This window comes from Micromys minutus (genome assembly GCF_963924665.1).
Source record: "Micromys minutus genome assembly, chromosome: 2".
NCBI lineage: Eukaryota > Metazoa > Chordata > Mammalia > Rodentia > Muridae > Micromys > Micromys minutus.
Genome location: NC_137971.1, coordinates 87042635 through 87068705, shown reverse-complemented (window position 1 = coordinate 87068705; position 26071 = coordinate 87042635). Strand labels below are relative to the sequence as shown.

Genomic DNA, 26071 nt, shown 5'->3' with positions numbered 1-26071 from the left:
CTATGATAAAACATATGGGAAGCTGCACCTTAATTACAGATGTTTGTTCCTCTCCAGTTGTTTTACGGATTATGAATAATAAAAGAATGATGAGGAATGACTAAGCGTCTAACATTGAAAGTCATGCTACTGCGGTAATCAGTGACAAGCCAAGTGTCCTTTGTGAAGATGGGCAAACACTGCTGCAGGAGTAAAGTTGAGGCCATCAGAGCCAATTAAGGCTCTTAGCAGCTATAGGATTGCTAACGACATGGAGCCTGGCGTTGGTGTCCCCACATACACAAAACAACATGCACACAAGAGAACAGTGCTGCCCCAGAGTACCATCATCTAGAGAAGGTAGACATGAAAAAAAGGGCCTTGTTAGTTGGGAGGATAAGGGGAGGAACCACTAACGCTTAGGACCATCTGAGGAGCCACATGTAAACTTCCTACCACAGAAGCTTCCTGAAACATGTGATGTAGTCACACCATGATGAGGGAGACAATGTACTATCCAGACCTCACTCGCTACCAAGTGAAACAACTCAGTGCTGGGAATGGATTGCACCTAGTTGAGTTATTAACCTAAGGTGTACCGAGGGAACTCTGAACATCTCAGACTATTATTAAGGCTATTGGCTGCTCTCCACAAATTGATGGCAAGGCCCTATTACTGAAGACAACATATAACTCATCGAACATGGAGAGGTTGAGCTGAGCTGGTGTTTAACTCAAGGCTTCAACAGTACTGAGCAGTATTCATGATACTGAATGGTACCCTGAACACTATCAGAGGAGAAATGTAACTGCCAATGCAGCTACAAACTCCACAGTATCTTTCAATCTGCCAGCAACAGTGCTGGAGGAATAGAGGTATGAGCACTGGTGTGGTGACCAGCTCTCTGATTAGATCTGAGGTCCATGAGATGGAAACCACAGCTGACAATGCTTGGGAGGTCAAGAACCTGAGACTAGATAGGGCATGGTCCTAAGGGGACAAAGCCAAATACTATTGTTTGGCTAAATGAACAAGCAACAAACTTGCTCCTAATGATATTCTACAATTCCATAGTCTGTGCCTCACCCAGCCGTCACCAGAGGGGCTATGTCTTGCAGTAGATTGGAACAAACACAAGAGACCCCAAATGGATAATATGGAGAAAGTTAGAGACTTTAGAACACTCAGTCCTAAAACCATTAGAGATGTCTTAATCAAACCTTCCCTCCAGAGCTCAGGAAGCTGCACTCTGTGAAAGACATGGACAGACTGTAAGAGCCAAAGGGGTGGGTGACTGCAAGACCACAGTGTCTTTCAGACAGGACGGGACTGACGGACATATGAACTCAGGGGGATGAACATGCATGTACATGTCTGTACAGGTGCAAGCCAGATGGCATCTCAGTGCTGGGGGGGGAGTGGACACAGGCTCCCACCCTCAGCCAAAAAGCTATATTTATCTGAACCCAAAAAGAAAAATTACTTTTCTCCAATGGAGTCTCACTGGACAGATTAACCACACACATGCCCAGCAGTAAATGGCCAACATAAAATGAACTCGATTGTGTTTCTAGAGACTTTGGTCTCAGATTGCTTTGTTTGGGCAATTTTTTTTTTCTTATTGGTCTTTTGTTTATATATTTTCATTTCCATTTTGTGGGTTTGCACACTTTGTGTGTGTTTTGTTTTTTGTTTTGTTTTGTTTTTGCTTGTTTGTTTTTCAAAGAAAAAGGAAGGGTGTAGAGTTGAGTGTGTGGAGAGGATGAGTTTGGGGAGGGAACAGCTATAATCAGAATATATTATTTTAATTTTTTTCATAAAAATGAAATCACTCTCAAGAGTCTAGGTTTACTCAATGCTAACTCAGAAGACAACTTCCTTGCTACTTCAGTACTGAGCTGCAGACTATATTTAGATGCTTTATGTAGGACATTTTATTACTTTCACTAGAATTTGCATATACAACTAGAATTAGAAATAATTTGCTTTCATTAAATCTCACATCATTGAATAATACACATACATACACATATATACATACATATATAGATGTAGAGATAGAGATCATATAGGGTCTTGTCAGATGGCACCTATTTAGAAAAAATGTAAAGAAGTGTAGGGTGAGGCCTTCCCTGTTCTGTATCTTCCCACAGGCGAGGTGAGTGGAGGAAGGGCATTGTTATTTAGGGAAGGAGGATGGCGCTTAGTTCAGCTGCTCTGGTTTTAAACAAACTCTCACTTTCTCTGCTCTGCTGGGATCTTAAAGGTGTGACTACCTTGGCTTCTGAGAAACAGGATTTTGGAACTCTGAACAGACGTCTGAGACTCCTCAGGAAGGAACAATGGCAGAGTGGAATGCAGACATGCTGGGGACCTTCCTTTTCGGCTAAAGTCATTCTCAAAAAATTAAATGAACATAATTATATGTATATTTTCTTATTTTGCTGGTACAAATTATATATGTGTGTGTGTGTGTGCGTTTAAGCCAAATCATCAATAAAATCTGATCTCAATATGTAAAACTTTTTTCATAAAATATGCCAAATTCATAGAAAATTTTAATAAACTTAAAATTTCACTTTTAAGAATATTGACCCTGCATGATCCTGTATGGATGTACATGGTCAACTGCATTTCTAGTTATTTCTGAATTTTTCTTTTTTGTAGTTATCATATACAATGTGATGTGTCAATTTGTAATAACCAGGTAATGATCATCTTACGGTAATTAACCTGTCACCTTAAAGTTTTATCACTACATTTTCTCTTTTTTATTTTTACATTCTTCAGCTCTACTGTGTCAGATTTAGTTTAAACACTTCTTTTTATATATTAACTGCACAAATAATGCACTCTGTAATATTTTTATATATCATATATAATATACTTTGATGCTAGTCACCTCAATAATCTGTCCTTTCCATCCCTCCCAATTCCTCTGATGCCCTTTTTCTTCTTTCCTTTTTCTTTTATTCTTTTTTCTTTTATTGATTCTTGGTGAGTTTCACAACATGCAGCCCGGTCTCGCTCACTCTTGAGAAGTTCTCCTTAAAACACACACACAAACACACACACACACACACACACACACACACACACACACACACAGTAGAAAAGGCATCTCATCATGGAGGCTGTAATATGTCCCAGTGTGTCCCACAGTATATTGCTCTGTCCACACATCTTCAGTTGCAAATGTTCATTGCAGTGAGTCATTGATCGGGTTTGAGGTCTCCAGCTTCTGTGATACCATCGATTGTGGATCCTCACCTGATTCCCGATTATCCTGTTGTTGCCTGTGTCATGGAGCTCCTGTAGCTTTAGATCAGCAGGACTGGCCCTTTCACACATTCCAATTACTCACAGATGATATAGATTTGGGTGGGTCAACTCAGAGCCCTGGATCTGGGCCTGGGTGGTGGTCAGCATGTCAGTTCTCCCTTATCTATGCCACCAGGGCAAATTCTCCAGCACTGCTCCAGCTAGGCCACCCAATGCCACCATTAGGTGGCAGGTCTTTACCTGTCTTCCTCCTCCTATTTTTCTTTTACATTATTGTTCCTGTAAATTTTATATACAGAAGTAAAAATTTGAATGTGCATTTCTGAGTTTTGCTTGTTTCACCTGATTATCTTCAGTTCAGTCCAAATGTCTGAGAATCACAAGATTTCATTCTTTATGCCTAAATACTATTCTATTGTGTATATATTTTTCCTCCTCCTTTATTTTTTTGTTCTGTTTTGTTTTGTTTTCTAGATAGGGTTTCTCCGTATAGCTTTGGTTGTCCTTGAACTCACTCTGTAGACCAGGATGTCCTGGAACTCACAGAGATCTGCCTCCCTTGCCTCCAAGGTGCTGAGATTAAAGGTGTGCCTCCACCTGGCTGTGGTGTATATCCTATACCAGATTTTGTCTCTCCAGTCACCCAAAGGCAGCCACCAACACTGACCCTGTGCTTGCCACTTGTGACTAGTGCTGCAGTACACACGGCTGTACAGATGTGCCTACTGTGTGGTGCCCTTGATTCCTTGTCTGGGCCTGTCTTTCAAGATAGATACATTTCATGTATCTCAGGCTAGCTCCAAACACACTATGTATCCAAGAATAGCCTTGAACTAATACTGAGAATAACAGATGTGAGCTACCATTTTAATGTACCATGTTGTATGGTGCCAGGAAGGCACTCTACTGAGTTACATCCCCAGCCCCAGTTAAGCTTATGTCTTTAAGTGTTTCTGTGTTTTTCAACTACAAGTTTCAAGCCTTGCATTGAATTGATTTGCACAGGATGAGACACAGATCTTGCCTTGTTCGCCTACATATGGTTATTCAGTTTCCTAGCCCTGTTCTCAGAGGCTGTCTTTTCTCTAGTTCTTTGTTAGGAACCAGGTGGCTGTACCTGTATGAGTTTTTGTCTGGAACCTTTACCTATTGGATTTGTCTACATGCCTATTTCTGTGCTGAAAACACACTGCTTCATTCTGAATGACTTTGTTGTGTAATTAGAAACCAGGTATTATAATTATAACTTTACTCTCTGTGATTAGGATTCCTTTAGCTAATCTATGTTTGGGGCTTTCAAGAGAATTTTAGGGCTGCATTTAGTTCTGTGGAGAATGTAAGTGGAATGTTTCTGGGGACTGCACTGAGATCAGAGACTAATTTCAACCCTGAAGTCATTTTAACAAAATTAATTTTTCTAATACATAAAGATGAAACATATCTTTAGTGTCTTTGATTTCTTTCTTAGTGTTGCATACTTCTCACTGTAGAAGTCTTTCACTTCCTTGGCTAGGTTTGTTCCTATGTATTATAGATTCAGGCTATTGTAAACAGGGAGGTATCCCTATTTCCTTTTTAAATATTTGTTATGGTGTACAGAAAAGCTACTGATTTGATATGCTGATTTTTATATTGTTACTTTGCTGAAATTATCAAAACTAAGTCCTTTAGGATTTTTTGGTACAGGAGTGTATCAACTGCAAATAGAGGTAATTTGAATCTTCTCTTTCTTATTTATATCTTTTTTTAATGCTTTCATGTGCTAAGATTAAAGTGTTATATTGAATAAAAGTGGTGAAAGTCAACACTATAGTTCTATTCTTGACTTCAGATGGTTTCTGTTTTTCTCTGTGCAGTAGAATGTTGACTATATACATTTGTCATATACAGCCTTTATTTCATCGATGTTTAATCATTCTAGTCCTGCTTTTCCTCAGTTTTAGCATGAAAGAATGTTGAATTTTATCAAAGGCTTAAAAAAATCTATTGGGATTATTATGTGATCCTTCATTCTATTCATGCACCATATTACATTTGTTGATTTGTACATGTTGAACAATCCTTATACCTCTAGAATGAGACCAAGTCCACCATGGCTATGATCCTTTTAATTGCTGTTAAATTTGGCCAATAATAATTTTATTGAATATTTAAGCTATATTCATCAAGGATATTGGCCTAGAGTTTTCATCGTTGCCATTGTTTTTCTTACATCCTCATATAGTTTTGAGATTAAAGCAATATTTGCTCCATATAATGAGTCTTTTAGCATTTTTTGCCTTTCTATTTTATAAAATAGCATGAAGAACATTAGTGTTAATTGTTCTCTGAAGGACTGGTCCAGGGCTTCTTGTTGATGGAGGACTTTATTACTTCAGCCCAATTGTTAGCTACAAATCTATAGGGTTATTTGTCTTTTTGGTTTGATCTTGGAGGATCATATTTTCCTAGAAATTTGTTCAATTCATCTAAGTTTTTCAACTGATCAGAGAATAAGTTTTAAAAATAATTCTTAGAAGACATCTGGGCTTCAGTGGTATTTTTTCATTAAATATTTTTATGTTTATAGTTCTGCTTTCATGTATATCTGTGCACCATATACATGCCTTGCATGTATAGAGGTTAATATCTATGGCATCTGATATCCTGGAACTGGAGTTATAGACTGTTGTGAGCCATCATGTCATGCAGAGAACTGAACTGTGCTCTCATCCCTCAGAACAGCAAGTGTTCTTAACCACTGACCCTTGAACTCTGGTCCTTGACAAGAACAGCAAGTACTCTTAACCTCCGACCCATCTTTCCAGTCCCACTATCTGTTGAATTGACTCCTACTTCATTCTAATTTTATTAACTTGAGCCTTCCTTTATTATGAGTTTGGCTAAGGGTTTGTCCTGTGTTTCTTTGTTTACTGGTTCTTTGTGTTAGCATTTTAGTTTTTAAATTTTAGCTTCTGAGCTAATCTTTAGCAATTCTTTTCTACTAATTTTGGCTTTGGCTTGCTTTAATTTTTCTAAGACCTTTCAATACATCATTAGGTTATTTATTTGATATCTCTCAGATTTTAAAAAATGTAGCCACTCATAGCTATAAACTTCCCTCTTAGAGGCAATTGCTATAACCATTTGTTTGTAGTTTCATGAAATTGTGATCAAATAAGTTACTGATAACAACAAATTAACTTGTTTGCATTTGTACAAACTTATTTGTTTTCTACAATATAATATGCTTGGTGACAGTTCCATGAGCTTCTAAAAAGAATGTGTATTCTGCAACCATTTGGGCTATATATGTTGTAGATGTTCAGTAAGTCTGTTAGACCTATAACATAGGTAAGAACTGATATCAGTTTTTTATATCCCCCAAACAAATATTCTAGTGAGAGTTAGTAAGGAATTTTCTACTTTGGTTGTATCAGAGTCTATAGCTCTCTTTAGGTCCAATTGTGCTTGTTTTATGAACTTTGGTACACAGATGTTTGGTGCATTTATAATTACAATTCATGCTCTCTTTAGTAGACTGCTCCCTTTGTCAATATGTAATGTTCTGAGCATGACATAGTTCTTTAAATGTATTTGTATAGCTGATTCTGTTTTCTTTTATTTTTAATTTGTTTAGAACATTATTTTCTCTTCTTTAACTTTCAACCAATACATGGAATGTCCCATAGAATGGGTTTCTTGCAGACAGCAAACAGTTGAGTTTTTTTTTTTTCAAATCTAATCAGCTACTCCTTGTCTTTTAATTAGATAATTAAGTACAATTACATTTAGGTTTATTATTAAAAAGCATTTACTAGTTTTTGGCATTTTGTTATTTTCCTAATGTTTCTTTCTTAATTCTTTTCATTTGCTTACCTAATAAAGCTTACTATTGCCCATGTTCTCATAATGTGTTTATGTTTATCTTCTATGTGTAGGAAGCCATTCTGACTCAGTGGTCATAAATAACTTATGAATATTTTATGCCTAGAAGGCATAAACTTTCTTTGTATCCTGAAGGATACTTTTGCCACATATAATAAAATAGGTTGAGTTAATTTTTTATAGAGTTTGCAATAAATTATGTTATACCTTACTGACCTTTAGAGTTTCTGCTCAAATATTCACTGTTATTCTAACATGTTTGCCTTTATAAGCACCCTTGCAGTTCTCACCTCTTTCTTTGTATTCTTGGCATTCTAGGTATAACATGGCATGATCTAGGTTTTTCTGGTCATGTCTGTTTAGTCTTAATGCTTTCTGTGCCTGGATATTCATATGTTGCCCTCAACCTGGGGAATTATATGTGATTATTTCACTGAATAGATTTTTATATGTCATTATTCAGTATCTTTATATCTGAGTCTATGCCAAGATTCCTAAGTTTGTCTTTTAATCCTATCCCAAAGTTCTTTCCAATTCTGTTTATAATTTATTTTTATTGTAATACTGTCTGAATATTCTAATCCATAAATCATCCTTCAAGCCTTGATATTCTTCCCATTGATCCAGTCATTTGTGAATCTTTTAACTCAGCCTTTTATTTGATTTATTGAGCTTTTTCATTTCCAAGATTTCTACTTGACTTTTTCCAGAACCTTTCTTTATTGAATTTTTCTTTCATATAATAAATTGCCTTGTTTCATTTAGCTGTCTATTCATATTTTCTCTGTGTAAACATACATGTGAGTTCAAAGAACAATCTTGGATATTATTCTATGCTGGTTGGCTTAACAATGAGCCCCAGGGGAAACATAAGTCTGTCATTCCCAATGCTGGTATTATAAGCAAAAGGCACCATGCCTGGCTCTTCCCCCCCCCCTCTCTTTCTCTCTCTCTCTCTCTCTCTCTCTCTCTCTCTCTCTCTCTCTCTCTCTCTCTCTCTCTCTAATTTGGGTTTTGGGAATTAAACTAGAATTCTTGTGCTTGCATGGTTAGTACTTTGCAAAAACATTATCAATTGAACTATTCTCCTAGCCATCTCCCTACTCCTACCATATTCTCCTTGAGTTTGTTGATTTTAAAGCTCATGTTATAAATTCTTTGTGCAGTTGTGGATCCATGCAAATATCATTAGATTCAGTTACTATGAATAATCAATGTTGTGGTGCAGGGGAGGGCCATGTCCCTTGCTTTTCATATTTCTCATAGTCTACATTTATTTGCATACCTGGGGTATGTCATGGAGAATTTTAATATTTTGTAATCTTTATATTGAAGTATTTGCAACAGTTCAGGTGGGATTAAGTCTTAGCTGAATTGGAGTTTGTCACACCTGAGTTAGGGAAAGCTCAGCAATAAACTCTCCTTAAAATGCTCAAGGTACTAAGCTTAATCACCAGGGCCTCTAGGAAAAAAATTATACAAACTTTAGTAATAGTCATAATAACAATTTGAAAATGTAATCATTATTTAAAATAATTATTCCCCATACACCAATAATAAGAAATAAGAAAAGGCAAAGATAATGAAGAATAAACTAAAAACAAAAGCTAGTTAGTAAAGAGTAAAGCAAGGGAGAGAAAGAAGAATAAAGAAAAAAGGTGGATAAGGAGAAGAGAGAAGATCCATTTAAAGTTGTAAAAGTAAAAAAGTAGAAAAAGAAAATGAAACAAGAAAGGGAAAAGAAGAAAAGTGGAAGCAATCCAATTAAAGGTGTTTTTAAAGGGAATAAGGGAAAGAATTTAAGAATAGAAGAGTATTAAGATTAAATAGTAAAAGGGAGAAATAAGAGAAAATATTAAATATAAATATTTACAATAAGCAGGTAAAGCACAAAAGTCTTAATAATTACAAAAAAATACAACAACCCCCAGAAAAAAAATATAGGGTCTCGTTCTAGCAATGTGGCTAAGAATATGGGTGACAAGAAAATTTTGTCTATGCTAAATAGACCTTTCTAAAATCTTGGGCTATATTCTTTTTGGATGGTACCTGTAGGCTTCATTTCATTTGTCTTTTTCTTCTTTGGTTGAGACCAACCACTGTAATCCACACTCAGCTGTCCTGACGGAGATCTCCACCAGCAGTACTTCCCTTGGGTTTTGTTTTCTCTGCACATTTCTTTGTTAAAAAGATTTATTTATTTTTTTATTTTTTGTCTTTTAATTTATTTTTTATTAGATACTCTTTGTATTTACCTTTGAAATATAATCTCCTTCCCCCACCCCTTTCCCATCCCCCCTCCTCCCTCCATTTGTCTTCACAAAGGTGCACTCCCTCCTAATCACCCTCTCCACCCCATTGCCTTGGCATTCCCCTATACTGGGAAAACTTGCCCTCACTGGAACAAAGGCTTCTTCTCACATTGATGCCAGACACTGCTATCTTCAGCTACATATGCAACTGGAGCAATAGGTCTCCCAATCTGTACTAAATGGTTGGTGTTTTAGTCCACAGAAGTTTGAAGGGTTTGGTTCTTTGATAATGTTATTCTTCCCATGAGGTTGCAAGCCCTTTCAGCTCCTTTAGTCTTTTCTTTAGCACCATCATTGGGGTCCCCATGTTCAGTTCGATGGTTAGCTGCAAGCATACTCAGCTGTATCTGTATGACTGGCAGAGCCACTGAGGAGGCATCTCTATCTGGTTCTTGCCAGTAAGTACTTCTAGTATCTGTCTAGAAATCTGTCCATTTTCTCTAGATTTTCCAGTTTTGTTGAGTATAGGCTTTTGTAGTAGGGTCCTATGATTTCTTGGATTTTCTCAGTTTCTGTTGTTATGACTCCCCTTTCATTTCTGATTTTGTTAATTTGGATACTCTCTCTGTGCCTTCAAGTTAGTCTGGCTAAGGGTTTATCAATCTTGTTGATTTTCTCAAAGAACCAGATCCTGGCTTTGTTGATTCTTTATATAGTTCTTTTTGTTTCTACTTGGTTGATTTATGCTCTGAGTTTGATTATGTCCTGCTGCCTACTCCTCTTGGGTGTATCTGTTTCTTTTTGTTATAAAGTTTTCAGCTGTGCTGTCAAGATGCTAGTGTATGCTCTCTCCCGTTTCTTTTTGGAGGCACTCAGAGCTATATGAGTTTTCCTCTTACTACTGCTTTCATTGCATCCCATATATTTGGGTATGTTTTGCTTTCATTTTCATTAAATTCTAAGAAACCCTCAATTTATTTCTTTATTTCTTCCTTGGCCATGTTTTCATTGAGTAGCAAATTGTTCAGCTTCCACATGTATGTGAGCTTTCTGTTGTTTTTGTTGCTATTAAAGACAAGCCTTAGTCCATAGTGATCTGATAGGATGCATGGACGTATTTCGATCTTCTTGTATCTGTTGAGGCCTGTTTTGTGACCAATTATATGGTCAGTTTTGGAGAAGGTACCTTTAGGTGCTGAGAAAAAGCTATATTCTATTGTTTTAGGATAAAATAGTCTGCAGATGCCTGTTATGAACCAATTGGTTCATAACCTCTGCCAGTTCCACTGTGTCTTTGTTTAGTTTTTGCTTCCATGATCTGACAATTGATGAGAGTGGGGCGTTGAAATTTCCCACTATTATTGTGTATGGTACAATATATACTTTGAGTTTTAATAGGGTTTCTTTTATGAATGTGGGTACCCTTGTATTTAGGGCAAAGATGTTCAGGATTGAGAGTTCATCTTGATAGTTTTTTTCCTGTGATGAATAAAAAGTGTCCTTCTTTGTCTTATTTTTTATATAACTTTTGGTTATTCGATATTAGAATGGCTATTCCAGCTTGTTTCTTGGGACCATTTGCTTGAAAAGTTTTTTTTCCCAGATTTTTACTCTGAGATAGTGTCTGTCTTTATCTCTGAGTTTCCTGTATGCAGCAAAATGCTGGATCCTGTCTATGTATCCAGTCTGATAGTCTTTGTCTTTTTATTGGGGAATTGAGTCCATTAATGTTAAGAGATAGTAAGGAATAATGATTGCTGTTTGGTGTTATTTTTGTTATTAGAGGTAGAATTATGCTTGTGTTTTCCTTCTTTTGGTTTTCTTGCATGATTATTTTCTTGCTTTTCCTGGGGTGTAGTTTCCCTCCTAGTCTTGGAGTTTTCCATCTATTATCCTTTGTAGGGCTGGATTTGTGGTGAGATAATGTATAAATTTGGTTTTGTCCTGGAATATCTTGGTCTCTCCGTCTATTGTAATTGAGAGTTATGCTGAATATAGTTACCTGGGCTGGCATTTGTGCTCTCTTAGGGTGTGCATGATGTCTGTCCAGGATCTTCCAGCTTTCATGGTCTCTGTTGACAAATCTAATGTAATTCTGATTGGTCTGACTTTCTATGTTATTTGTCCTTTTTTTTATTACCATTTTTAGGATTCTCTCTTTGTTTTGAACATTCAGTGTTTTGACTATTATTTATCGGGAGGAATTTCTTTCCTGGTCCAATCTATTTGGAGTTCTGTAGGCTTCTTGTATGTTAATGGTCATCTAATTCTTAAGGATAGGGAAGTTTTCTTTTATATTTTTATTGAAGATATTCAGTGTGACTTGTATTTGGGAATCCTTGCCCTCTTCTACCCCTATTATCCTTAGGTTTGGACTTCTCGTTGTGTCCTGGATCTCCAGGATGTTTTGGGTAAAAAGCTTTTTGATTTTTGCATTTTCTCAGGCTGTTTTATCAATGTTTTCTATGTTGCTTCTGCCCCTGAGATCCTCTCTCCCATCCCTTGTAGTCTGTTGGTGATGCTTGCATCTATGACTTTTGATTTCTTTCTTACGTTTTTTATCTTCAGGATTGTTTTTTTTTTTTTTTGTGATTTCTTTATTGTTTCTATTTCAATTTTCAATTTCTTCACCTGTTTGGTTGTGTTTTCCTGTAGTTCTTTGAGTGGTTTTTGTGTTTCCTATTTAAGGGTTTCTACTTGTTTATGTGTGTCCTTTTGGTTCTCCCATAATTTTTAAAAGAAGTTATTCATGCACTTCTTGAAGATCTCCATCATCATCATGAAGAATTATTTTAAATCTAAATCTTATTTTTCTGGTGTGTTGGAAAATCCACTACTTTCTGTGGTGGGAGAATTGGGTTCTGCTGTTGCCAGATTGTCTTGATTTCCATTGCTTAGGTTCTTGCTCTTTCCTCTTGCCATCTTGTTGTCTGTGATTATTGGTGATCTTGTTGTCTCTGACTGAAGCTTGTCTCTCCTGTGGATCTGAGGGCCCATGGGCTCAGGAAGGAGACTACTTCTGAGTGTTTGGCTCTTTGTGGGCAGGCAGTGAGTTCTGATGGCAGTGACTCAGTTCTGTCTCCCTGAGGATGGGTGGGAGAGCCCTTGTAAGGCTGTTCTGGGTGCTTAGCCTTCTGCGGACAGGTCCTGAGTCCTGATGGGGGTAACCCGGCTCTCTTGTGGGCTCAGGTAGGAGAGTCCTTGTGAGGCTTTTCTGTGAACTCAGCAGTCTGCAGGCAGGTCTTGAGTCCTAGTGACAGTCACTCAACCCTTTCTCTGGGCCAGAAAGGGCAAGATTTATTTATTTATTTATTTATTTAATATAAATACATTGTAGCTGTCTTCAGACATACCAGAAGAGGGCATCAGATCCCATTACAGATGGTTGTGAGCCACCATGTGGTTGCTGGGAATTGAACTCAGGACCTTTGGAAGAGCAGTCAGTGCTTTTAACCACTGAGCCATCTCTCTAGCCCTTCTCTGCACATCCCTGAGGCTGAAAATTGTCTATGGAGTTTCAACCATCCACACTGAATGGGGGACAGTGGTTGGTCACACATGGTATTCTCATCTTCTGACCGGTGTTCTGAAACTTAGTTGCCACATATAAATAACTTGCAATGGTTCATTCTGAACCTGCCCCAGCTTCATTAATCAAGTTCCAAAATAAATAGCCCTAGATGTCAAGGGATCTTTGCTCCCTTTGGTGTTTTCTCTGCCAAGCTTCTCCCTGCTAAGAGCTCTTAATGATTCTGACTCCAAGAATTTCTCCCTTAGCCATACTGGATCTCTAGGCCATCACTCACTGGATCAGTTATGACAATAAGATGGAGATGGAGAAAATATAAGAACCTTTGACTCCCAAAGCAGTAAGTTCAGACAAGACCTTAAAATGGCTTCCTAACTCTGCAGAAAGCAAGTCCCATGAGCCAGATTGCAAACCATGAGTCCTCAGAGAATCTGTACCTTAAAAAATTAGCCTGCCTTGTTTTTGTTTGTTTGTGCTTCTTGTTTAAGATTCATTTTATGCATATGCATCTTTTGCCTGCATATCTATATGTGCACGATATTTGGGCCAAGTACTACCAGAAGAGTATGTTGGATCTCTAGGAACTAAAGTCACAGGTAGTTGTGAGCCATATCACCCTATGTGTGCTAGAAACCAAGCCTAGATTCTCTATAAAAGTAGTAAGTGCACTTAACCACTTAAGCCTTCATTTCTGCACAATGAAAAGGCTTGTGCTAACTGTATTTCATCGGTTTTTCTCTTTTGGGGGGGGTGATTTTTTTATTACTTTTATTTTTTTATAGTCTAGCCAGTTGCCCCTTTTTGATTCCCCCTCCCACAGTTCCTCATCCCATTCCCCCCTTGTTGTTTCCAAGAGAGTGTCTGTTCCCCTCCACTACGAGGCCTCCCCACTCTCGGAGGCCTCAAGTCTCTAGAGGGTTAGGCACTTCCCTACTGAGACCAGACCAGACAGCAGTCCTCTGCTGCAGTTTGTAAGGGGCCTGGGGCCAGCCCACACATGCACTTTGGTTGGTGGTTGGTTTTCTGTGAGCCCAGTTTAGTTGACTCTGTTGGTCTTCCTGTGGTGTCCTTGACCCCTCTGCCTCCCTCAATCCTTCCTCCTACTCTGACTCCCTGCGCTTAATCTAATGCTTGGCTGTGGGTATCTGTATCTGTCTCCATCAGCTGCTGGATGAAAGCTCTCAGAGGACAGTTATGCCAGACTCTTGTCTGCAAGCATCATCAATAGTGTCAGGGGTTGACTCTCCTCTGGGATGAGTTCAAGTTGAGTCAGTCATTGGTTGACCATCCCCTCAATCTCTGCTCCATCTTTATCCCTGCATGGGTTGTAGGCAGGACCAATTTTGGGTTGAAGTGGGCTGCTGTCCCCCTACTTCCACTACAAGTCCCACCTGGCTACAGGAAGGCCCACTTCATCTTAAGCTTTTAGTACACTTTTACTTCACCCATTATATTACTGTCTTAGTCGGGGTTTCTATTCTTGCACAAAACATCATGACCAAGAAGCAAGTTGAGGAGGAAAGGGTTTATTCAGTTTATACTTCCATATTGCTGTAATCACCAAAGGAAGTCAGGACTGTGGAACCCAATCAGGTCAGGAAACAGGAGCTAAGGCAGAGCCCATGGAGGGATGTTACTTACTGGCTTGCTTCCCCTGGTAGGGATGGCACTCCCCCTTGATCACTAGTTGAGAAAAATGCCTTACAGCTGGATCTCATGGAAGCATTTCCTCAACTGAGGCTTCCATCTCTGAGATTAACTCCAGCTTGTATCAATTTGACATAAAACCAGCCAGTACAATTATTAATCCATTGTTGAAATTCTCTCCCTCCATCCATCCATTCCCTCTTATTTCCAGCTGTTCTTTCTTGCTTGCTTTTGCAAAACTGTTTGTTTTGTTCATGCACTGTTTTCAAATTTCACTTAATTTTTTATGTATATATATTCTTGGGATTCAGTGAATTTTAAAGTGATTGCTGTAAACTCTCTTTCTTGATATGGCACAGTTCTCCCTTTCTTTTGTGTCTACTGTGGTTTTATTGGAGGTTGTGATAATCTACAGTCTTCAGTTTTTGTTTGTTTTTGTTCTTTTTGTTTTTAGCTTTGTTTTTTGAGATAGAATTTCTTTACGAAGCCATGGCTGTCCTGGAACTCACTCTGTACTCAGGCTGGCCTCCAACTCAAAGACCCACCTGCCTGCCTTTGCTTCCCAGGCTCTGGGATTAATGGCATGCCACTCTCTGTCTTTGTAGTCCTGTGTTCTGCCCTTGGGCTTTCATGTTTATGGAAGCAGCTATGTTGGCTTCTGTGAACACTTTGGAAACAATGGCCTTTATGCTATGATAATGGCCACCCTGGCTGGCAAAGTCACTGGTCAACCAAGGTTGCTTTCAAGATCTCTTGATGGCTAGGCTGCTGCCTTTGTTTTGATTCAGATGTGGCAACTGGCTTTATTCTGTTTTCCCATGAGACAACAGGTTATGCCCTGTGGTTAGGCTGAGCTGCTGGGTGGGCAACTGATACTAATCCAGCTGGGCACAGAGTGCTTTTCTTGCCATTGTGGTAGTCCCTTGATGGGTCTGCTTTGGGGGTGACTAACTGCCCAGTGGCAGGCATAATAAACGTCTGTGTCGTCCATGGTGTACTGGTCTCTTCAGAGGACTTGCCTCTTTGCTAGTTCCTCTCTGCTTGCTCTTTTTCTCTAAGTTCCCATGAACTGAGACTGGAGGGAGCACCCTGCAGTTTTTCAGAACGTCTGAATAGCTGCTTCCCTGGTTCTCTCTTCCCCCTAGAGAAGCCATGGATCCTAAAAACTTTGGGGGGGGGCTAGGGAGTACAGTGTGTCCCTTTGAGAGAGGAGGAGGGTGGTATGGTCCTAATAAGACCACTTTTATTACTCTATCAATGAAGGGGTTTGTTTCTTTTTTATGTTTTTGGTTTTGGTTTTGCCTTTTGCGTTTTCCTGTTCTGTGAACACAGAAGTGATGATCTTGATCCCGTGCTTTGGGAATTCCTCCATTTAGGTCAGGGTTTTCACGACCTGCTTTTTACTGTTAATACAAATTTGGAAGACTAGAAGTAATTTAGCATAAAGTTTGATACAATTAGGAACATGGTATATTTACTTATAAAGGCCAGTGAAACAATATTCACTAGATGTCTTTAAAGGTGTAACAAACTTCAGAGAACTTTCCCATTGTTAAGTTCCTTCCCAGAGACCACAGACAAGCCCAAGCAAGAGGAAGTTCCTTAGAAGACACTGAAGACAAAGTGCTGCCTGCATTTCAGGAGCAGCTGCAGAAGCAGGTCAACCAGCAAGCTCTCTAAGTACATCCTGGAAGAGGCTGCTTCCATGGTCCAGCCTGTTCATTGACGTGTGTTATTCTTGCTGAAATGAAATGCTATCTTCTTGGGTGCGTGAATACTGAAATTCCCAGCATTGCATGACAGAACTCACACTCTAATCCTTTTCTTCCTCACATGAAGTATCCAAGACCAGAGCAGATCACTTTTACCAGTCTGGGATAAAGAAGGAAAACGGCAGAGCAGTGGGGAAGGAACGAATAAACTTTATGTCACACTATTGATAAATACAGATAGAACCCAGCACTACAAAATATGTGCTGTGCGTATACTTATAAATGTGAACGTTTAGATGCATGTGCATTACACAAACATGCACACATACTGTTATATGTAACTATGTATATGTAAATGCCACCATGTCAGCCAGCAGAAAATCTCCAAACTATGTTCAACAAAAGAAAAAGATGTAAACATGGTTTGGGATATTATTTTTTAAAGAGAATTTAAAATACACATTGTGCTAAATAATGTAGTAGTTATAGGAGACAAGGAGGGAATTCAATAAACATGTGTTATATGGTGGTAAAAGTGTGGTTCTGTGACAATGTTAAGCTAATTCAGGCTTTTACTATCCAGTAGGCACAGAACTTCCCAGACAACAGCTCACTCTTCCAGATGCCTTCTGCGTGGTTCTGGCAGGAGCCTTGACTACGAGTGGAGTCAGAAGTCCTGCACATTCCCGGGCATGGACCAGGACTCACCTACCCAGGCCCCCTTTGCTCTGCCTGTCTGCAGCCTACGGGAAACTGGAAGGAAACAACAAATGGCGAAATCTGCACTGTCGCAAGCACAGCATGCAGAGTTTAGATAAGAGCTAGGACACAGGACAGGAGAGCAGACCCAAACAGAAAACCTACACTGACATATATAAGAACAGGAAAGGGATTGCTGGGGCAAACCTTTGGGATATTCAGTCAATAGACGGCAACCTAGAATCAAAATGCTAACAAGCCTATTCTATAGACATGAAACTGTGTTCACATCTATTCAGGCAACACGGCAAACCTATGTAGTTTGGGTTTTTATGAAACAATACACAAGTAACTGGCTAATATAATAATTACCCTTTGCATATAGAATACAAGCCAATTCTAAATTCTGTAGCCGAATAGAGTACAAAAATTATGAATTAGGAGCCATGGGTCAAATCTGGCATACCATCTGTTTCATCGAAAAAGCTGAGCTGGACGCAGTCGCGGTCACTCATTCGCTGGAGGTACCAACAGTCTGGGCAGCAACACCAGAGCCGAGTAGCTACAACAGAGGCTAACAGGCCTACAGCAAACAGACCTACAGCACCTCCCACAGTCTAAATGTCCTGCATCTGAAGTTGCTAGATGTTCAGGTTTGGGATGATCAGTCTGCATGTGTTCTCTCACAGAGAAGGGTCTAACAGCTCCACGCCAAAGAGCCACTGGGCCTAAGGATGAAGCCCCAGTTCTAAATCTCCTGGCTTGGCGGGTAGAAGGCCCTCACCCGCTGACTAGTGCAGGTCTCTGTTACTGACTAAGAGATGGTGGAGCTGCAACAGTGCCCAGGGAAAGCACCAGCAGCCTGGTGCCCCACCACAGCTGCTCCTCCTACCTGCTTTGCTGTCTTTGCAGACGGATTGTGGTTGACATGCGCGGCCTTTCTCCCTGCTTTGTTACTGTTCAACTTTTCTTCAGTGGGTTGCTCAGTCTCCTCGTCTGTGTTGGTGTCCTCATCACTTTCTGGGTTATTTTTCCATTCTTTCATCATTTCTAGTACATTGGGTGGTCTTGATGAAGAAAGAGTATTACCCTAAGATTAAAAACAAATGTTTGTGTTATAAACAGTTCGGATAATTGAAAGATTCTTAAACCTCTTAATATATTCTCCCCAAATCAGGAATAATCACGTGGAAAAATTGTAATGCTGGGTAAGTAGCAAATCTTTAGCCAACACTTCCTGTCCCACAGGGTCTAACTGCCACACCATCGCTTACAGTGTGAACAATGTTACTACTCACAGTCATGACAGAGCAAATGGAGCCTGCTTGTGCCAAGGACACAATATGGCAATTGTGTGGCAGCCAAGACCCCTTTAGCACTGTTCTTAGAAACCTGGTAAGACATTGCCCAAAAGCTAATGGGTCCAATGCTAAAGGTGAATCTACACAACACCGGTGTCTATGGAAAATATCCACACTCAGTTATTAGGGAAACAGTATGTCTATAAATGTAGATTGTTGATGTGAAGGCTCTTGCCAGGAATATATCTATATAATGGGGCCATTTGGCTAGAACTTACTCAGTGTGCTGTTCCTATTCCTGCTGTGACTGTATCAAACCAAGATTGGACATGTCACTCTAACTCAATTTACCAAACATCCCCAAGTCCTCAAGTGTGCTGAGATACAGATAAGTTCAGATGCTTCCTACTTGGTTTATTTTTAAAAATTCTAACTTCAGTTGTTAGAGAACACTTGGACAGGATATTCAGATCATTGTCAGGTTAAAATGAGACCTTCAAGTGTGAGCACAGGTTTATAGAAATTCTAAGTAGTCTTTGTATGTAGGTAGATGTAAGTGTTATGCAGTAACAACATAGAAATCCATGAGACAGGGCACATTAAGGACAGCCATCTGAATACACGGTGGAGGATTTATTGAGTTTAATATAGTCACGGTTAAAAATAGATCAGCATCAAGAACAGAATGGTAATAACAAGAGGAGATCATTAGAAGACCTAGTCCCATGGCTCTTCCTCTGCTCTCCTGGAAGGTCAGAGCCTTACTTTCCCCCAGCACCCGAGTTCTCTCTACACTGGCTGTACTCATTTCTCTCTACTTTCCAGCTTATCACCCTGTTCTGACAACCATGACCTACACTTAAGATCCAGTTTAAAAGTCATATCTATCAGGTGTCTCAGGATTAGGAGCACACACAGGGCTAAGGAAGAAGTCATGAAGCTAGCGCCAGATAAAATGCCAGATTGCCTCAGAGCTCCTGCTGGGCTGAGTTATGATCTCTAGGGCTTGCTTCTTAGCTTCATCCTGACTTCTGTCAGAATTCTCAGTATGTAGGCTCCTCGACATTAAATACACACATCTTGGGCTCAATTTGATTCCCTCATTAACAAACAATCTGAAATATCTGTCTGTAACCTCAGTCGTGTCCAAATAAGTGTTCCTCAGGCTAATTCTTTGGATATTGTGATTTCAATTTTTTACCCTCTTTGAAAAAGATTGTGTGACCTTATCATAATAGATATATAGCTTGTAGGTGATACATTTTTGGTGATAGTCCATTGTTCATGATGCCCCCAGTTCCTAGGTGGTACCTACAAGATCTGGAGCCTCTCTTAGCCAGAGCCCAGACTGAGAACAAAGCAACTTAGACTCCTGTAGGTAGCTTGCAATGGAAGACACTAAGCACTGACTTGGAAGTCGTTTTTCCCACAGAGCATGCAGCCTGTTCTGATAGGAAGAACAAAGTAAGTGCTTGTGTCCTACAGGTCACCTCTAAGAAGCTTTAGAAGAAGAGCCTGTATACACATGACCGTGCTCAAGCAAATAATACTCACGGTGAAGTTCGTATCTATCTGCACAATATGACAGCAGTTTATCACAGCCATCTTTGTTTTGCAAAGTCTTGATTAGTGTATATTTAGTTATCATGATTTAAGAACAGTTTCAGTCCCTCAAGAGCACAGCTCAATCTCCACTTACCTTAGTATATTGTCATTTTATAAGCTGCAAACCTCACCACTGGCTTTGCAGCCCACATCAAAAGGTGCCCATCATGATCAGTGACTAACTGTGTCACTGCTCCCAAGTGTATTGGTTCTCAGATACTACTTATCTGCCAGTCAGTTTATCTATATGTCTCCTTGTCTCCAGGGGATTAGTCAACAAAGATAAAAGTGAGGCAAAGAAAAAAATTGCTCATCCTAGCAGTAAAGCTTGACTCAAACAGAAGTGGAGTAACAGAAGAAATAGCTTGTGATGAGGAGCCTGACACCACTGGGTTTCATACAACCAAAGGAAGTAGGGGAGGCAAATGAAGGGGTTGGACCAGAACGGATGGAAATGATGCAATGAAAGATGCCTGCAGAGAAATCTAAGAGGCATCTCATGGCGTAGGAAGTGCACCAATACAAGACTGAAAGCAGATCAAAATGTAGCAAGCAGTGAAAGAATTGCCAGACACAACACTGACCTTCACTCCACGAGGTCACTGCTAGGGCAAGAAGGCACCGCTACATAAACCAGTCTTGGTAATAGATTACCAACAGCAATGCCACTACCAACCTAGTTATAGTCTTATTGGTAGCATTCTATAATACACTAAGTGAGCATTGGCCTAAATGTATTTCACCTTTATGCATATCTACAATGAGTAGGAAGTCTTCATATTTAAGGTTTTGACAGAGATGTTTGGACACAGATTTTCCTCAGTTATTAAGATTATTTTGCAGAGTTTCGCCATGTGCTGTCCTTCAACACTGGTGTGTTCTGTAGAGTAAGGTTTGCCTACATTACCTTAAGTCCAAATTCTAGCAAGCCTTCAAGCGTTGGGATTGCCTATGTGCACATCCAAGAGCTCCGTGACTAACACTGTTGGTGAGAATGACTTTGTGGTCAAGGAAATTGACTTATGTCTTACAAAGATATTGCAACGAAGAGAAGGGATCTAAAGTAGAACCATCATTACAAACACTCTGCCACTCAGAAAGCTGACTCTGCTTCTTGTGCTTATTTGTGCTGATAGGCATGGACTCTGGACACCTGGGGGTGGAGTCCATGCTGTCTGTGGCTAAAGGCCACTCACAGGCCACTTCCTGCTTGTGAGCGTTGGAAGAAGAATTGCTTGGACTAAGTAATAAGTAATGAACTGTAGCTGTTAATTAGCCTTTCAGCCTAACAGAAATGGAAAAAACGAACCAACCAAGTAGAAAGAAAGAAAGGAAGAAGGAGGGTGGGAAGGAGGGAGGGAGGGAGGGAGGGAGGGAGGGAGAAAGAGCAATTATGGGCTGGAGTTTTATCAGCATGCACCAGATTACATGTCACCTCAGCCCAAGAGCGCTAGCCTTTGCTGGCTGAATCCAAGAGTGACGATTTAACTGGAGTCTATCCCAAGACCTTTTTGGTTACAACATTTCCACTTGTATAGCCAACAGGTAGGTGAGGCTAATACACTTTAGTTTGTAAAAATTATGGAGAGGTATGTACTCACAAAGAAGCACATGTGTTCTGTGCCTCAGTGAACAGCCCCACAAATGGAGACTTACTGGTATTTTCTCATCTAATGAAGTCTGACTTTCAAAGAGTGTCATTGTTCTGTAAATAATACATGTTTAACAAATATCTTTTCCACAAATTAGACATGTGAGCTGAGGTAAGATGCTAGAAAATAACAAGGCAAAGCCGGAGAACACTGTAGAGCTTAAGCTCATTAACAGTTTCTACTTTTGCAAACAGGCAGGTAGGTAGGATACTGGCATTGGTGATATTACCAGAGATACGTTTTTCAACAAAAATAGGGAGGACATTATTAAAAACATATATAAGGATATTTAACTTTACAAAATTAAGAGTCCAATCCAAATAATGAGATGCTGATTTGTACATAACAATGTGAATAAATCATAATGTGATAATAACCTGCATTCATGATGGTGTAGTCAAATTTTATTTCTTTTGTTAAAAAAATTTTAGGTGTGTATGTGCATGTACATGTGTGCATACACACATATGTATACACACATTGTGCATGAGTATATGTGTATAGATGTGTGTGTCTCTGTATGTATGCATACATATGTGAACGTGTGTGTGCCTCTGTGTGTGTGTGTGTGTGTGTGTGTGTGCAGGTGTCCAGAGTCCAGCAATGTAAAAGTGAGGTTACTGAAGTCCTGGAGCTGGAGTTACAGGTGTTGTAAGCTGCCCAATGTGGGTGCTGGGAAACAAGCCATGGTCTTCTCCAAAAGCTGAATGAGCACTCTTAGCTGCTCTCTCTAGACCCAAGGAGTCTTAATCACTTCCCTCCTATGGCAGGCAATTTATCGGCAACCTATAAAAATGTATTATGCAGTCTCTCTGACCAGTAATTTTATCATTTGGAATTTATTTTGTAGATATTCTATTTATGAGAACATTTGTTGTGGCACTAATTATAAGAAGAAAGATCTAAAACAATTTATATATTTCATATTTAAAGGAAGAAATTTACAAAATAATAGAACATCCATAATTTGATCTACAATATTGCACTTTTTCTTAATAAGTAAATCTTCCCAATATATATTAAATGAAAAAGAGCAAATACAGGATATTAGCTATTTGTGTAGTCTGTGCACATAAAACTGCATAAAAAGCACACATAGGATACTTAATGATAATTACCTCTACCAAAAGGGAGTAGAGCATTATTTTCATGTTTTGATCTCCATTTACAACTATTTACCGTGGACAAGCCCATGGACTTTGTATGACTAACAAGCAATGTAAGCAGTTGGAAAAAGCATATGTAAAGTATAGAGAGTCACACAAAGACAGAATGATCAATTACCCTGATGGCCTGGATGGTAACAGTGACCCTAAGGTAAGCAGCCATTTCGCGTTGAAAACAGCTAACCCATTGATTTCTCACAAGTGTAGCTTCAGATGAGAGGATGGGGCTAATGTCGGTACTCCTGGTCTTCAGGAGGAAGGAGCCTGGGAGGTGACTGTTACAGAGGCAAATTTCCAACTGCCGCCAAGAGAATTTCTAGCTAGAGGTAAAGCTGGGCCTTCAAACTCAATATATTTCAAACCAATACTCTTCGAACCGGCGTGTGCACAGCTGGCTGTACAGGAGGCTTTTGGGGGGGGGAAGACTTTGTGGAACTACATTTATATCTTTGTTGCTCAAAATGTATTTTCATCATGGATCAATTTAAAGATTTACTTTCATTTATTCACAATGCGATGCATCCCGAGGTGTGTCTACCCAGGGTGGGAACGGGACTAACTGCGCCCATCTGCTCGGCTTCCTCTACCCTGTCTTCCTTGGTGTTTTGATTATATTTTAATCTGTACAATATGACAGCAGATTACAGCTTAACCATGCATATGTGCAAAGCGGAATGTTTGTTTAGCTATTTTAACTTGATACAATAAGTATCAGACATTTTTTTTTCATTCAAAATGGCATTTGCCTAGATTATTGGATATCCTGTCCTGAGGATATAAATCATAAACCTTTATTTATACATTACAATATATGTAGAAAGAACCTTATAATATAGCAAAAATATAAATGTGAGGCTAAAACTCAAAAACCTTCTGAAGGAGACTTAGGAGATCATCTTCATGACCTTGGAGTACGTTTAAAAAATATATTGGGCAGGACATGGAGACTATTAATTATACAATAAAAATAATAGATGGAATTTTTACCAATGTTGTAACTGTTCACCAAAGACAGCACTAAAAATGGAAAAGATACATTATAGGCTAGGAGGAAATAATATACACATATATGCGTTCATGAATGTGCTTATATATAAACGACAAGGGCTTATGTTCATATACATAGAGAACTACAATACAAATTAGGAGGAAAATACTTTGCATTACAGAGAGATCCATTTCTATCTATGTATGTGTGTGCACTGCATGCACACAATGCTCCAGGAAGCCAGAAGATGGTGTCACATCCCCTGGAACAGAGGGTTGTGAGCACACACACATACATGCAGGAGAAACTCTCATAACATAACATAAACTAAGACAACCAAGTCAGAATTTTTCTTAACATTTTTTCTGTTTGCTTATTGTTTAGAAGACTGCCCTGCCTCTCTGCTCGACTTGTGTGTCCTGGCTCAGCCCCACTCTCAGTCTTACCTTCCAAATACATTTTACCTTACTTTGCTCCGTTAGGGTTTCCCCTGACATTTTAAGTTCAGGAAATCAGAATGCATTATATACATACATGTATGGAATAGTCAAAGAACAAATTTCATAAGAGTTTTTTTTTTTAACAAATGTGTTTGTTATAAATATATAGATTTTAAAATTTCAATTCCATAATATATCTTTAATGGGCATCTAAATCAACTTCTTTATAATTATATCTAAATTTGGACATGTTTGTACCATTTGAATTGACTATTTCAATTGCTCTACCATATATTATGTATATGTTATAATATACAGATTAAAAGATTAAATGATGATATATAAGATAGATAGATAGATAGATAGATATATAGATAGATAAATGAAGATATATCTTCTTTTAATTTTTCAGTGCTTTCCACTCTGATATCTATTAGTCTTCTTTTTTATCCTTTTTAAGAGACCATGTTCTTCCTCCCTCCCCAGTGCTCCTAATGTTTAGATAATTCTAGATTATTATGAACATATTTTCTCTTCTCGTATTGTTTCTTGTTTCATTGAAGACACCAATAACCCTTACAGCAGGTATATAAAGACTGTGTGCACCCAACTTCTCACATTTCCATCAAGCATGTTAAGTGTAGGCCTCTCTGAGGTCATGCATGTTTAAGAATACTTTCATTATTTCTATTCTTGCCATTAGTCTTGACCATTTAGATGGATATAACATTTTAGGTTTAAAGTTATTGTTCTTCTGATAAGCTTAATATATTACCCCAGTAATCCCCCAATTGCATACTACTGCTAAACAACGGGATGTGTGAGTCCTCCTTACCAGATCTGCCTGTGCTTCACTTTAAATCCCTTACTGAACTGTGGAGAATCCACAGACTGAGACTATACCAGACTAACCCCTACTGCCGCCTCACTACATTGTGCTTATTCAATAAATATATTTCATTTTTGGGTACTGACTACATCATGGCTCATGAACCTTTTCCTAACATAATTTTATTGCAAGATTCATTAGTCAGGGATACAACAACATATCCATATATGCATGCATATGTATGCATAACATAATTTAGAATTCAAAAGAAACTATGTACTAGAATAGCAGAAGAAATTTTAAAATGTTTGGGATGAAAATATACAGGATAGAAAAATAGCCCATAATTAATTAGGCAGCGGGACATTTCCATTCTCTTACAGGTGTGTCTATCAAGGCTAAGGGTCAGAAGCTAATGGCTAAAGCTTGAATAAAAAGTGTAAATTAATGAACAAAGGCCCTGTTTACACACTGGGAGAGACTATCCCAGAACTGAGTCCTGAGCCACAGTCACCAGAGCCTCTCTTTGCAGAGTATGGCCACAGAGCAAGATGCACACTTCAGCCCCTGGGAAATGGCCTGTGGGAGAGATTGTGTGGTTCCTTTTTGTTCTCTGACGGTGCCTGAAGATGTAAAGTCAAGTGATACTTGCTAAGATATGGGTCAATATTTAAATGGATGTTGACTCATTTAAAATAGGCCACCTTTCAAGTAGGCCTTGCCCACAATTGTTCGACACTATGAAATGAAGGTCAAACCTTCCACCTGAGGTTTAATCTCTTCACAGTTACCTTCTCTTCCTTCATCTCCTTTCCCACTCATTTCCTTCAGCATCTTATCTGCCTGTCAGACTGAACTTCTGGCCTCCTAACACCTACCTCTTTGCCTCCGATCATTTAGAAATTCCCTGTGTCTTAGTCCTTGCATTGCATGTTATATATTGTTATATATGGCCTTTTTGCCTTTTCTTTCTTCTTCTTTTTTTTTTTTTACTACATTGTAAGTTCCTTATGTTAGAGACCATGCCTTTTATGTATTTACATTTTATTATCTAGCATCAGGCCTGACAGATGGTAGATATTAAGCAGTAAAGGAAGAATAATAAGTTTGTAGTAAGGTGCT

The 26071-nt window shown here is 38.9% G+C and overlaps 1 protein-coding gene across 1 annotated transcript in view; it reads right to left on the bottom strand.

Annotated features, from left to right (window-relative positions):
- The window catches only part of STK33 (serine/threonine kinase 33), a 62518-nt gene that overhangs the window by 13207 nt on the left and 23240 nt on the right, over positions 1-26071 (bottom strand). Inside the window, exon 11 of the mRNA XM_080913025.1 lies at positions 17861-18058. Within this exon, the coding sequence (XP_080769151.1) occupies positions 17861-18058 (198 nt within the window). The remainder of the gene's footprint in view (positions 1-17860; positions 18059-26071) is intronic.